The sequence below is a fragment of the Salmo salar genome, chromosome 01 (assembly GCF_965601325.2).
Source record: "Salmo salar chromosome 01, fSalSal1, whole genome shotgun sequence".
Classification (NCBI taxonomy): domain Eukaryota; kingdom Metazoa; phylum Chordata; class Actinopteri; order Salmoniformes; family Salmonidae; genus Salmo; species Salmo salar.
In genome coordinates this window covers 61,028,088-61,041,843 of record NC_138291.1, presented here as the reverse complement: position 1 = coordinate 61,041,843, position 13,756 = coordinate 61,028,088, and the positions used below count along the sequence as shown (strand labels likewise).

The 13,756-nt window shown below is 40.3% G+C and overlaps 2 protein-coding genes across 17 annotated transcripts in view; both read right to left on the bottom strand.

Annotated features, from left to right (window-relative positions):
• Nucleotides 1-7,780, bottom strand: part of LOC106606575 (dual E2 ubiquitin-conjugating enzyme/E3 ubiquitin-protein ligase BIRC6) — a 151,353-nt gene extending 143,573 nt beyond the window's left edge. For all 16 annotated transcript variants that reach the window (XM_082975553.1, XM_082975571.1, XM_082975584.1 and 13 more), the window contains exons 1-2: nt 7,335-7,780; nt 3,766-3,947 (exon numbers count right to left, since the gene is read on the bottom strand). In XM_082975553.1, coding sequence (XP_082831679.1) covers nt 3,766-3,947; nt 7,335-7,545 — 393 coding nt within the window. In that variant the 5' untranslated portion in view covers nt 7,546-7,780. The remainder of the gene's footprint in view (nt 1-3,765; nt 3,948-7,334) is intronic.
• Nucleotides 7,781-8,847: 1,067 nt separating this feature from the next.
• On the bottom strand, nt 8,848-11,673 carry LOC106606648 (protein YIPF4). Its single transcript, XM_014202992.3, has 6 exons — nt 11,388-11,673; nt 10,628-10,781; nt 10,310-10,481; nt 10,102-10,179; nt 9,817-9,930; nt 8,848-9,608 (listed from the first exon to the last, which is right to left on the bottom strand). Exons 1-6 carry the CDS (start codon nt 11,470-11,472, stop codon nt 9,471-9,473), a joined length of 741 nt encoding a protein of 246 aa, XP_014058467.1. The 5' UTR covers nt 11,473-11,673; the 3' UTR covers nt 8,848-9,470.
• Nucleotides 11,674-13,756: the final 2,083 nt, after the last annotated feature.

The following is a 13,756-nucleotide window of genomic DNA, read 5'->3' as shown; positions in this document are numbered from 1 at the left end:
ACCCGGACAAATATGAATAAATAAATTGTTCAATATCGAGACCCTCTCCGAACGGACGACCAGTTCCATATAGACGTGGTCGGATCCGAGTGAGGGAAGCAGCAGAAAATTCCATATAAGCCATTTCATTAAAATCAGTGCTGATACAGCGCGAGCGAGAACAGGCGGAGGAGGGGCCTTGCAGTGTACTGTGAGCGAGTGAAACAGGAGCAAGGGAGAGGCAGCAACCAACCAAATCGACTTGTGCTAGTCGACAACTTCTAGCTTGTCATAGCTAGGTTATAAGTCATCCAATATCACAAAGTACTTGTCTTAACTGCATCAAACCAAGAGAAGCTAGCTGGCTAAAATAGCTAGCTAAGTTAGCCAGCTATCTAGACTAATCGAGTTTGCATACGTTTCTTACCGTCCTAGTTACAAACACCACCTCCATTCAGATTATTAAATAGCATCTACCTGGCTCTTGTTCGTTGTGGCATATACTTCTCATTTAACTTTTAATTCCATCTTGCATTGATTAGATCATCTCCTAACTTGGCTCTACGACTGTAATGGCGCTTTGTAGCAGACAACAAGCTACACACACACATACCTTTTGATTACGTGTGCATAGGCTGCAGTTGATTTAAAGGAATAGCCCCCCAAAAATAAAAACTCAGATTTACTGACGAGGCAATGGCATACATCGCAGTGTAGGCATAGCCTAAAGGCCTTGTGTTTTATTTATGTACTCATTCAGGTTCACAGTGCGGACCAAACCGAAGTCCTCATACTTTACAGTTTGGTATGAATACGTGTACCATTACAGCCCTAGTCACTACCCTGGTGTTACAAGCATAATGCTCTATCAATTGAGCTACAAAGGACCACCTACAAACTGAGCTACAAACGGTCTTGGCTGTGAGGTACAACTAATCCTGGAATATAGGCTGTTTGTGCTCAGATCTATTAACCGCCTGTGGTGATGATTAAAACATCATCAGTCTCTTTGAGGAATGAGGGAGAAATGTCTCTGAATACATAGGACTGCCTACTGTCTGTGAGCAAACCGCACTAGATAGCCCGTAATGATTTACAGCAAAAAAGTGAGACATGCGGCACATAAACAGCCAAAGGTCATAGAGCAAGGTAAGCCTGGCTTTGAAACCAATGAGATTGCAACAGTCAAGGGTTACAACAATCCATCTAGTATTGGGTCGGACCCCACTTTGTCTCCAGAACAGCCTGAATTCTTTGGGGCATGTTCCACAGGAATGTTGGTCCATTCTGACACGATGGCATCACGCAGTTGCTGCAGATTGGATGGTGGTACGTTCATGCTCGGTAAACCCTAGACACTGTCACTTGGAACTGATTTCCTTGTGTTTTTACAGTATTATGTCCAACAAAGAATAAACACATTTTTTGCTCAGAAAACTTGGGAGGCAAATAAAAACTACACGCTAGCCGCCTGTTGGGGAAATAGGACAACGGTTGACCTCACCCAACCCTATCGTGATTATGTACCCATAAAACATTGTGATATACGTTGCTATTGCTCACACTCAGACTTTTCCTTTTAATAAAAATACAAAAATAACTGCAAAAACAGTTGGCTATAGAGCAAAATCGAAAGCAGCTGGACGAATCATTACCAAAGGTAATGTTGTTGAAAACCTGGCCAGAGGCCAATTGCAGGCAATGGCAAATATTTTCTATTCCTTTCTGGTGGAGCAGAACAGGTGTGTCTGCAGCACGCACATGGAGCAATAACTGATGAGGAACGGGCTGTCTACCATAGTGAGCTAGGTTATAGGCCTACATCAAGGGCTGGACATAAGCAGTCTACCATCTTCAGAACTGGATAATAATTCCTTTATTATTTTAGAATTCAAATAAAAAGGTGTGATTGAGAATAGCCTATGCTATAGACTTTCATTTTGGTTATTTTTTAAAGCCACAACAGCTTTAGGACAACGCCTTTGTAGGCTAGAATATTTGGGAAATAAGCTACTGTTTGATGATAGGGCTAGGCGGAGGAGAATAGGTTATTGACCTTTTGGTTTTCAACTTCACGGAGGGATTTCCCGGCCGGCATGGACTATTTTTTTCATAGTAAGCCTCAAATTGATTAAAATTGTCATTGGATTTCTCAATAGGCTATTGAATGTTCCCTCATTATTAATCCTCTGGCTACCTTACTTTTTTAGACTATTTAAATAACCGAGATGGAACTCTGTTACATTCATTGTTTATCGGGAGAAAGCTATGCATAAAGCGATGAAGCATAGCCTTCAGTCATATTCATAACCTATCGAATGGAGAGAGAAGTGAATAACATACGATTTTTAAAACAGACAACATAGTTAAGGAGTGTCCTTCATTAAAAATACATTTAAAAAAAACATTTAGGCTATAGCCTAATACCCAGAGAGAAACAATATTTTCTAACTGGCCATTTGGCGGTGATTTGGTGTAATTTTCTGCTCCGTCTAGCCTACATTCCTCTCCCGCGTTCTGTGGGTCATATAACATTTATTGAAATAGGCAACTTATCCAGAATGTCACTTGTGTGCTGCCCTGCTGTGCGCTCAGACTCAGCTTTTTACTGTGTGGCGCCAGTCAAGTTCAAATAGGCTAAACCATTGTCTGTCACATCACAATGTCGTCACCATCGACGACGGTGGTCAATCATCGTGGATAAACGATGCTATTGTAATATTGCTGAACTGTACTCTGAAATTTTCCCTTCTGTCTGTGCATCCTTTTCAGGAAAAGGTTGGAATACCACAATGGGGTCAACTGCAATTTTCTGTAGGCTATATTGACTAATTACAGGGGGAAATGCCGTGTTCAAATAGTTCAATTTAGAAAGTTAGTGTAACCAGGTGCTACAAATACCATAGGTAAGAGATAAAGGACATGATACAAGGATGAGTGCCATCATTAACTATTTCAGGGGCGTAATGGATTGATTCCTATCTTTACAGTTGCACACGTAGCACTTTTTTACACAAGTCTGTGGCACTTGCACAGGCCAAGCATTGTGATTCTTAATCAGACATAAATGCATGGGAGTGGTGGATTCTCCAGTTAGCATGCGTGTTCGCTCACGGTGGACCAGTCTTTCTACATTTCTAAGCAGGCCTTTCAAAGGGATTGTGTGATCTTGAAGCTATGTAGACAATGCTTGCAGTAGTGGGAACATCATATAATTATCAATATCTGTATCGTAATTTGCAATCACAACAGTAAAAATTTGGGCTGTCACAAAACCAGTATCGCAATATTTTTTCCAGGGTAAAAATGGAAACAAAGCAGACCTAACTCTTAACTTGCTGTATGTACAACAGTGTGCTATAGCTTGGAAGATAAATACATTTGACTCTGGATAACAATAAAGTGATCTTAATCTTAACATAATGCTGTAGAGCTGTTTTTCTTAAGAAGTTAACACACAAAGCAGATTTGTCCTGCCAAGATACTTATGAGTATTGTGACACAAGCATCGTCACGACCCTCTTAAAAATGTATTAAGAAAGACATTTTTTGTTGTAAGATGACAAATCAGCCAAAGTAGCACGTTAACTGTTTTTGAGCATTGTTGTTCATTGTGTGTGGTACTAGAAGACAATTGTTAAAGATAGAATCACTAACCTTCTTATTATGTCGATGGGTTTTTAAAAAAAACGGTCTTCGTCAAATAACAAATGTGAGTTTGACAACTTTTCCAAGTGCTGTGTATGAGTGCATTTTGTGTCATGCGTCAGTAGCTGGCTCTCTTACCTCTGTAACAGGCAGCTCTAGCTGGACCATGTCCTCTGCTTTGGCCACGGGGGCCTGCAGCGCTGTGTCCAGCAGAAGGATACCGTTCAAGTCCTTTCTGCAGCCCACTGCGTAGTCGTCCACGAAGAGGACCTTGTCTACCGCAGGGAAGTACTGACACCTAACACGGCCTCCAGGTTTAGCTAGGAAACACAAACATCAGGGTATTAGAGTAGCTACTAAGACCTAGCATTGGCTGGACTTTTGTCAGATCATAACTCCATCATGTTAATCAGATACTAAAATAGACTTTTAAGTTAGTCTGAAATATTGATGAACTAAACTGCAAGTTGCATGTTACGGTCATAATATTTGCACAGAAATATGGAAAGCCTATTAATATTTCACAAAACTTGTTTTGTTTCAATTACACCATCTCCTCAAAAAGAATGTATTTATTGCCCTATTGGGTAGGCTTATTATTATTACTGTAATGTTACTTACTCACAATGAAAACAATTTCCCAAACCCTTAAGACTTCTGTAGCATCTACTACATTATTACCATTTCATTATGTGCTGTAATGTAAAATGCTAGGGTAATGCTAATTCCACCTGGTTCAAGTTAATCACCATTCCCATTATTCTGGGAAACAAGGATGAACAATTGGCTACATACAGTGCATTCGGAAAGTATTCAGATCCCTTGACTTTCTCCACATTTTGTTACTTTACAGCCTTATTCTAAAAATGTATTTTGAAAACATTTCTAAATTTACACACCCTATAATGACAAAGAAAATACAGGGGCAGATTTTTTTAAACAAATGTATATAAAACAGAAATAGCACATTTACAAAAGGATTCAGACCCTTTACTCAGTACTTTGTTGAAGCACCTTTGGCAGCGATTACAGCCTCGAGTCTTCTAGGTTACGACGCTGCAAGCTTGGCACACCTGTATTTTGGGAGTTTCTCCCATTCTTCTCTGCAGAGCCTCTCAACTTCTGTCAGGATGGATGGGGAGCGTCACCACACAGCTATTTTCACGTATCTCAAGAGATGTTCGATCAGGTTCAAGTCTGGCCTCTGGTTGGGCCGCTCAAGGACATTGAGACTTGTCCCGAAGCCACTTCTGAGTTGTCTTGGCTGTGTGCTTAGGGTCGTTGTCCTGTTGGAAGGTGAACCTTCTCCCCAGTCTGAGGTCCTGATCGCTCTGGAGCAGGTTTTCACTAAGGATCTCTGTACTTTGCACCGTTCATCTTTCCCTCAACCCTGACTAGTCTCCCAGTCCTTGCTGCTGAAAAACATGACGCTGCCACCACCATGCTTCCCTGTAGGGATGGTGCCAGGTTTCCTCCAGAAGTGACGCTTTGCATTCAGGCGGGCTGTCATGTGCCATTTACTGAGGTGTGGCTTCCATCTGGCCACTCTACCATAAAGGCCTGATTGGTGGAGTGCTGCAGAGATGGTTGTCCTTCTGGAAGGTTCTCCCATCTCCAGAGGAACTCTGGAGCTCTGTCAGAGTAAACGTCGGGTTCTTTGTCACCTCTCTGATTTAGGACCTTCTCCCCCAATTTCTCAGTTAGCCGAGCAGCCAGCTCTAGGAAGAGTCTTGGTGGTTCCAAACTACTTCCATTTAAGAATGATGTAGGCCACTGTGTTCTTTGAGGACCTTAAATGCTGCAGAAATGTTTTTGTACCCTTCCCCAGATCTGTGCCTCAACACAATCCTGTGTCAGAGCTCTATAGGCAATTCCTTCTACCTCATGGCTTGGTTTTTGCTCTCATAGCAAAGGGTCTGAATAGATCTGTTTTTATTTTTTATACATTTGCCCAAAAAATGTAACACCTACTTTCGCTTTGTCATTATGGGGTATTGTTTGTAGGTTGATGAGGATTTGTTTTTATTTAATACATCTTAGATTAAGACTAATGTAACAAAATGTGGAAAAAGCAAGGGGTCAGAATACTTTCCGAATGCACTGTACAAAGTTTATAAGTCCAAACTCAGAATCAAATATGCTTCCCAAAAATAACATGTTGTGATAGCACGTTTATTTTGAGTGCCTATTTTCTGCATTTATCAGAGTGCCTGATTTTAGTGTCCATGCAAACAAGCTTATTACAGAAATGTCTTGCAAAGTGTGTCAAAGTTTTAATTAAACTATTATATTAATCTGACGATACACAATCACACTGTTGTGTGCATGTAACCTTAGTCTCTAATAATTGCATTATTGTGTGCATACAACGCAGTGTTAACCAAACTCAGTCCTCGGGACCCCAAGGGATGCACGTTTTGGTTTTTGCCCTTACACTACACAGCTGATTCAAATAATCAAGCTTTCATTACTTGGATCAGATGTGTAGTGCTAGGGCAAAAACCGTCATCCCATAGTCCCTCCCACCAGCCAAGTCTGCATTCAATGTACCTACAGATGGGGGTCACGTTGAAGAACAAACACCAATGTTTTCTATTGTTTGGCATCGTCAAATATAAATTGTCACAAAAACGAAAGTCAAGCCTGTTCACTTTCGTCAACCATTTCCCACCCAAAATGTTACAGCTACAATACTAACTAAACGTTATTAGCTAACGTTAGATTGCCGACAGGCATTTCTTACTTTATTGTTCTGCGTAGTAGGAATAGCAACACGTCATAACCTTTCTAGCCAACTAACGTTACCTAACTAGATAAATATTCTACAACAAACTAACGTTACCTAGCAAGCTTGCTAACATTTACTGCGACACATGTATGCGCGGTGCTGGTGATCATCGATTAATTTACATCTTAGCTAGCTAACGGTATTAGCTATGTAGCCAACTAGCGAATGTGACTTCACATTGTAAGTAATGTTGTAAGTAACACTTTCTTTGCAGATAGCTATCTAACTTAGTTAGCCAGCAATCTCACAATGCACCTTTTGCTTCCTTGGCCCAACACAGCCAACGAAACGAGTTAGCTCACTGGTAATGTTAGTGTCATCACAATTAACTAGGTAACTACCACCGACTACAATCTAACTAAGTAACTAACATTAACGTCAACTATCTACATGTTACTTACCCTATTCATAGAGGCTACCTATTTAAGCAAGATAATGTGCCTAACTAGTTAGCTATTATGACACTTAACGATTGATTGAATGTTGACAAAACGTTATACACTGTTAGCGGGTTCGCTAGCTTTGCGGCCAGTTCATGATCCGAGAACTGTTTTCATAACAAATCGCTAGTTAGCTAACGTTGACGTTAGCTAGCTTGTTAGCAAAACGTCTTGACAGCAAGACGATTCTCAAGACATTTAGCTAATTATGTATTCAAGTGTTTTTTTTATAGGAATCGGATAACAAAATCAATTTGTTTAGCAAGTTAATCAGTAGCTAAATGTCAGAATTCACGACAAATTAACGTTTATTTTTATTTGCTAGCTAACTTAGCCTAAATCAACCACCACAGCAGGCCCAATGTAACGTTACATTGTTGACCAGTGTCGTTTCATCTGATAGTTATGACAATCACCTGATTGCTAGCTACCTAGCTAACTAACTAAACCAGTTAGCTAGTTCCTTGGCCCTGACTTACCATGCAAGGCCGAGGCCTGGAGAATGGCCCCTGAAGTGCCGTCGATTACTTTTATACTGCCCCGGCTAGTAACAGCCAGGATAGCGTTAAGGGCCGGGTGGTAGGAAAGGCTCCGCAGGCCCTCCTCGTCGCAACGAAGGCAACCGTCTCTCAGTACAATCCAGTCTGAGGAGGTGGACGAGCAGGAGCCCGGCGAGGCCGCGGCCGCCATCTTTATTTATTTTCCCCGTTCCCTTCTGTTTTTAGGAAGCTCCCGTTTATACGAGTAAGATTAATAATTGTAAACACTTAATCCCAAACTACCGCTCCTCTACTACTGCTGACTCTCCTTCTGCGGCTTCTGTTCCTCCACCGGTTACCGCAGCAGTAGCTATTCACCATCAGTACTGAGAAAGCTACGAGCGTTGCACTCAGATGAACGTCAGGTAAACGGAACTAGCGTAGTGCTTGGCTATCACGCGACACCAGAGAGGGCACTGCGATGTTGACTCCGGAGTCCAGACAGAGAACCTCTTTGGATTACTGTTCTGTGAATGTTATTTCCCCACTGTAAATGGTGTTTGTTGTGACTCCCATAGATATAAATTACTAGCTATGTGAGTTATGTAATTATGACTATTTTGTTTTTGATCCAGCCCTTGCCTGATGTTGGGATATACAGCAGATCCCCACCCAAGAACCCCGAATAATAAACCCTAAAACCCATCGCCCAGTGGTCCCTATAACATACCGCGCAACAGCAAGCAAGCAAGCAAGCAAACGAACCCCTACTGTACAGATCAACAATAGGTCTGTTGAGTTTTAGCAGCCCACCAAGACCTATCATTTGTAAAGCCCTTGAAGACGGACACCAAATAACAGAAATTGGCTTGGACCGCATTACTGTAAAACCAATGCACATTTCCGTTCGTCCTTTACCACTAGAAACCATAAGCATACTTTAATTTGCGTTTATCTTATATCCAATTTCAGATGTACTCTGTGATAAAGATTAAGATCAAAATGGCACATTCAACAACAAATGAACAGTCTTTGTTCTAAAAGCTTATATACAATGTGTCAGCACAACACACTAACAATATTAAAAACTGTTAATGTTTACAGCTAATAATTCATATTCTAATTACTGTAAATACCACAACTAATTTTAACCCCGCCAATAGTCTTTACTTATTATGGTAAATCCTACATAAAAGCTTGGGTGTGAGTTTTTGTTAACAGGCATGCAGATTAATGATAACATTTTACATATGAGAGGGAATGTATTTTAAAATATCTAGTACAGTACAACAGTTATATGGACAATTATGTTGATATCATTTAACCCCCCCACTGTGAATTCATTATAAATATCACTATTGTTCCAGGTCTAAAAATGTTACATGTAACATGTACACCTCTACAACACATTAAGCTATATACAGTAGGTATACGTACAATCGATACAAGGAAGTTGTCTGAAAATATACATCAGTTCAATAAAAGAATAAACAACTAATGAAAGGCACCACACTTTAGTAGACTGTTTTATTTCACTCAAACTGCCCATCATCTACTGGCCTACCCAGGCTGAAATTCATAAAGTTAAGAAATAAAGGTTTGTAAAAGGTGCATAAAATGACAACTAAATAATGCATAACAGTATGTTAAACCCACTACCTTACAAAATAATGGTGGAACCTCAGTTAGGGGTTGACGTCTTTCTTAACCCCTTGGTTCTAATTGAACATTTGTGCACTGTATTTGGCACCACCTTCCTCTATGGAATAAAAGCATTAACAAAAATCTATGTGACCCCAACATGATTACCAAAACCAGATTTCACACCTTGATTAAATAATTATGATGCGAATGCAAACCAGGGTTCTAATTACAATTAAATCTGAATGCAGCCTTACACTATACGCTACTGCTTTTTATTGAGCAAAGCGGTAAGGGGCACATTTAAATACACTGACGTAACATATACCCTTATCCCCACAGTCTAGGATTGTAAACAGAGATAAAAGAGGGAGAAAATAACCTTTTAAAAAATCCATGTTCCTTATTTTCATTGTGGAATGAATCCTTGTGTGTCTTTTCACAGTGCTTTGTGTCAGTCTCCAACCAAAGTGCCCACAGTAGCCATTTGTCCAATCAGACCCCAGTATATAGTGACAGGAAGTAGATGTACAAAAGGAAAATAGGGTATATGAGAAGAGGCTTCTTGGTTTTGAATTCATTCCCAACAAGTAGAGAAGCAGCACTGTAAGCAGCCCAGAATACTCCAAAAAGCTGGAAAATGAAAGACAGTTGACAACTAATAAACACTCATATCTGATTTAAGAGTACATTTGTATTATCTACAAAAAAATCTAAAGATGTACAAAAGCTCTGAATATGTTAGTGTATGTTAAATCAAATGTGCAGTGCTGAATTAGATATTAATTCTTGTGGAAAATGTGAGAGAATAAATGTTGATTATCTTTGCTGATGTGCTCACCTTTATTAGTGTAGAAACAACATCAAAACCCCCAATGACCAAAAGCAATGGAGCTATAACGATGAGTGGGAGTAGAGAGTATCCAATCACTCCAAGGACTTGTCCATAAGACACCTATCCGATATAAAACAATGCAAGTCAGTGTTTCACAGCATGCCACATCATTCATGTTGTAATAGAAAGCAAATTCACATCCAGAGGCATGTACAGTATCAAGTAAGAGAAATGTACTACTCATCAAGACTAGGAATATGAATTATTTTAGCTTAAAAAGGTTGATCTTACCTCACCACCGAGAACACGAGCCAGCAGAAAGATTGTTAAAGATCCGAATATCCAAATGGTAATTATCCAAGACACAACCTTAGGAAATAAAATAATGCAACAAATAATTAAAACAACTTTCAAGCTGAAAATTGTGACATGGTACCAAAGGACACATTGTTTTGGTGTGATCTGAGAAAAAAATGCACAGGTTGTCCTGCCGCCTCACCCTGAACTGTCCGTAGATGGAGATCATGGAAAACAGGAGCACTACAGCCAGAGGACCCCAGAAGTCAGGGTTGTCCCTCACAACCTGCCGATTGAAGCCCAAGGAGGGCATTGGCATCAGCACACAGCGGATCTTGTAGTAGATGTCTTTCAGGTCGATGTCCAGCTCCTCCCTAATCATACAAGCATATGAGAGAGAACAGGAGCATCATGAGATAACAGCACATTTCGTTAGCAGTGATGGCCAAATTGGATGTCAGTGTCATTTTAATATCAATGTGCATGGACAAAGAATGGGTTTCTTGAAGAAGGCACTTACAGAAGAGGTTTGTTGTCTTCTGGGTCATCCTCGTCTACTTCCAGTAGCCAGCCATAGCCTCGTTTCCTCAGGAACGTGGTTGCATATGGGTCTTTTGCATCGTCGCTGCCCATGTTCAATTTAACATCTGGGGCATCGATAGTACCACTTAGATCTGTAGGGAATTTAATGTAAACGAGTATTGGTTCACATGTAACATGCGTTGAATTTCTGTCTTGTTGAACTGTACAGTATATGTTCAAGGTTTCCAAAACCGTATCACAATTAAAGATAAAACATTTTCCTCGATAGATCATTTACACTAAACCAACTATCACCTCAGTTAAGCAAAAACGGACGTAGAATGCCGAAAATAATTGTCCCCCTGTTTGTCCTACTGTTTAAATGACATTCAACTTTATTTACTCAATCAGCAATTACATGCAACCAGTGAAAATAGACTGTCGAGTTAAGTATTACGCTTATCTTCAGTAGAATATATAGTTAGGCAGTTGGATTTACTTCAGTGGTATAGCTAACGTTAGCTAGTTGGATTGCTAACGTTAGCCTAGCCGTAAAAGCTGCAGAAAGCTGTCAAATCTCTCTGAACCACTACGTAACTTGACAAAATCGACAACACTATGACTCAAGGTTAGTTAAATACTTTAATTAAATGTCAAGCTAGCAGAATGTCGTGTTGACAAATACGGTAGCTAGCTAGCAAGCTAACTAAAATGAATATAAAACACATATGACAGTATTCACGGCCTGCTAACATTACCCTCGGCTTCAGTTGACGAGACGAAGGTAAAATCTCCGTTGGTGGGAGACAGCTGCATTGTTGATGTTGTGCCAACAACCTTCATGTCCTAAGAACTGACATTTAAAAAGTGTTTCAATGAATAACCTGCCACAAGTAAATATAACGTTGTAAATGACGGGTTTCCCGAATTTGTCACGATTATTCCATCTTGTTGTTGAGGTATCGTTTGGTCCCACCCACTGAGGTCCGACAACACACACATCCAGCGATATTGGTTTCCACTGGTTACCACAGCCACTAAATCAAAATTGGCAATATCGTAATAACTGATGAAAACAAACATTTGCTTTTTAGTCTTCATTTAACGTTAAGGTTAGGCACAATATTAGCCGTGTAGTTAGAGTTAGGTTTAAAATCAGATTTTCAGAAAATAAATGGTAGAAATAGTCGGTGTTTATAACTTTTTGGCTGTGGCAACTAGTGACGACCAGCGATATTACAGAAAGAAGGAAGTGTGAGGCTGGTAAAGACGACACATCAAATCCCAACACGGCAGCAGAAAAACTCGCCATCTAGTGATAGTTGGACTCCCACCATCAATACGCAACATGACACTTAAAAAAATGATAACCCCTCCTTCCAATTCAATTCCCTCCTTTGTCGTTCAAAACACTCCCCCATATATGGTTGGCTGATCAGAATAGACAGACCAATAGTATCAGCTCGTTGCTTGCTCAGTATTTCTTATCGATGTTAGCCCATTCAATTCGTGGGTAAGTATCTCGGGAAATGACTAATGGTATTTTATATTCATAGAAGCATGTTCTTATTTCAAAATAACATTAAAATGGGTTTACAACTAATTTAGCTATGCCCTAGGCAATAGCTGCGATTTTTTTTGCAGACAGGGTGGGGGTAAAAATACTTGCATGCAGGGGCGCAACTTTCACTGGGGTTACATGTCCCTCTCACATTCTGAAATTACATTTTTGCCCCCCCCCCCCCCCCCAGTGTTATCGTTGGAATGTGATACAAAGCGAGGCAACGGTGTGCTTCAGGACCATGAGGATGTCTGTGAGTGGTCGGGTAGGCTGTTTGGAGTGTTTATCCGTCTGGATAAAACAATATATGTATATATATATAGTAAAAGGTCACTCTCTCAACCAGCTTTATGAGGTAGTCACCTGGAATGTTTTTCCAACAGTTTTGAAGGAGTTCCCACATATGCTGAGCACTTGTTGGCTGCTTTTCCTCAACTCATCCCAAACCATCTCAATTGGGTTGAGGTCGGGTGATTGGAGTGCTGCATCATCTGATGCATCATCTGATGTAGCACTCCATCACTCTCCTTCTTGGTCAAATAGCCCTAACACAGCCTGGAGGTGTGTTTTGGGTCATTGTCCTGTTGAAAAACAAATGATAGTCCCACTAAGCGCAAACCAGATGGGATGGCGTATCACTGCAGAATGCTGTGGTAGCCATGCTGGTTAAGTGTGCCTTGAATTCTAAATAAATCACTGACAGTGTCACCAGCAAAGCACTCCCACACTATCACACCTCCTCCATGATTCACGGTGGGAACCACACATGCAGAGATCATCCTACACCTACTCTACGTCTCACAAAGACACGGCGGTTGTAACTAAAAATCTCAAATTTGGACTCATCAGTCTAATGTCCATTGCTCGTGTTTCTTGGTCCAAGCAAATCTCTTATTATTATTGGTGTCCTTTAGTAGTGGTTTCTTTGCAGCAATTTGACCATGAAGGCCTGATTCACACAGTCTCCTCTGAACAGGTGATGTTGAGTTGTGTCTGTTACTTGAACTCCGTGAATAATTTTTTTTGGCTGCAATCTGAGATGCAGTTAATTGCCGATTTCTGAGGTAACTAATGAACTTATTCTCTGCAACAGAGGTAACTCTGGGTCTTCCTTTCCTGTGGCGGTCCTCATGAGAGCCAGTTTCATCATAGCGCTTGATGGTTTTTGCGACTGCACTTGAAGAAACATTCAAAGTTCTTGACATTTTCAGGATTGACTGACCTTCATGTCTTAAAGTAATGATGGACTGTCGTTTCTCTTGTAGAAAATAGTAGAAATAAAGAAAAACCCTGGAATGAGTAGGTGTGTCCAAACTTCTGACTGGCAGTGTATATATTTTTTAGGTAGCTAGCTAACTAATGTTAGTGGCAGGGTTTATATTAGCCGGCAATACAATACTTTTCATTCATTGATGGAAATACCAGTCAACGTAAAAACGTTGACTATCATGCTTATCGGTCTATAGGTTACTTTGCATAATTTAGTGGAATTAAATTGACCAGTGTGTATATTCAATAGTCATCATATCTTATTTATACAACACAACTATCACACACACACACAGC

What these genes read in the sequence shown, in the direction of transcription:
- LOC106606648 (XM_014202992.3), bottom strand. Translation starts at nt 11,472, where the DNA reads ATGAAGGTTGTTGGCACAACATCAACAATGCAGCTGTCTCCCACCAAC. An exon ending in CTCGTCAACTGAAGCCGAGG is followed by an intron (nt 10,782 to 11,387) that starts GTAATGTTAGCA and finishes AATTCCCTACAG; the next exon opens with ATCTAAGTGGTACTATCGAT. An exon ending in CCATCTACGGACAGTTCAGG is followed by an intron (nt 10,180 to 10,309) that starts GTGAGGCGGCAG and finishes TTATTTCCTAAG; the next exon opens with GTTGTGTCTTGGATAATTAC.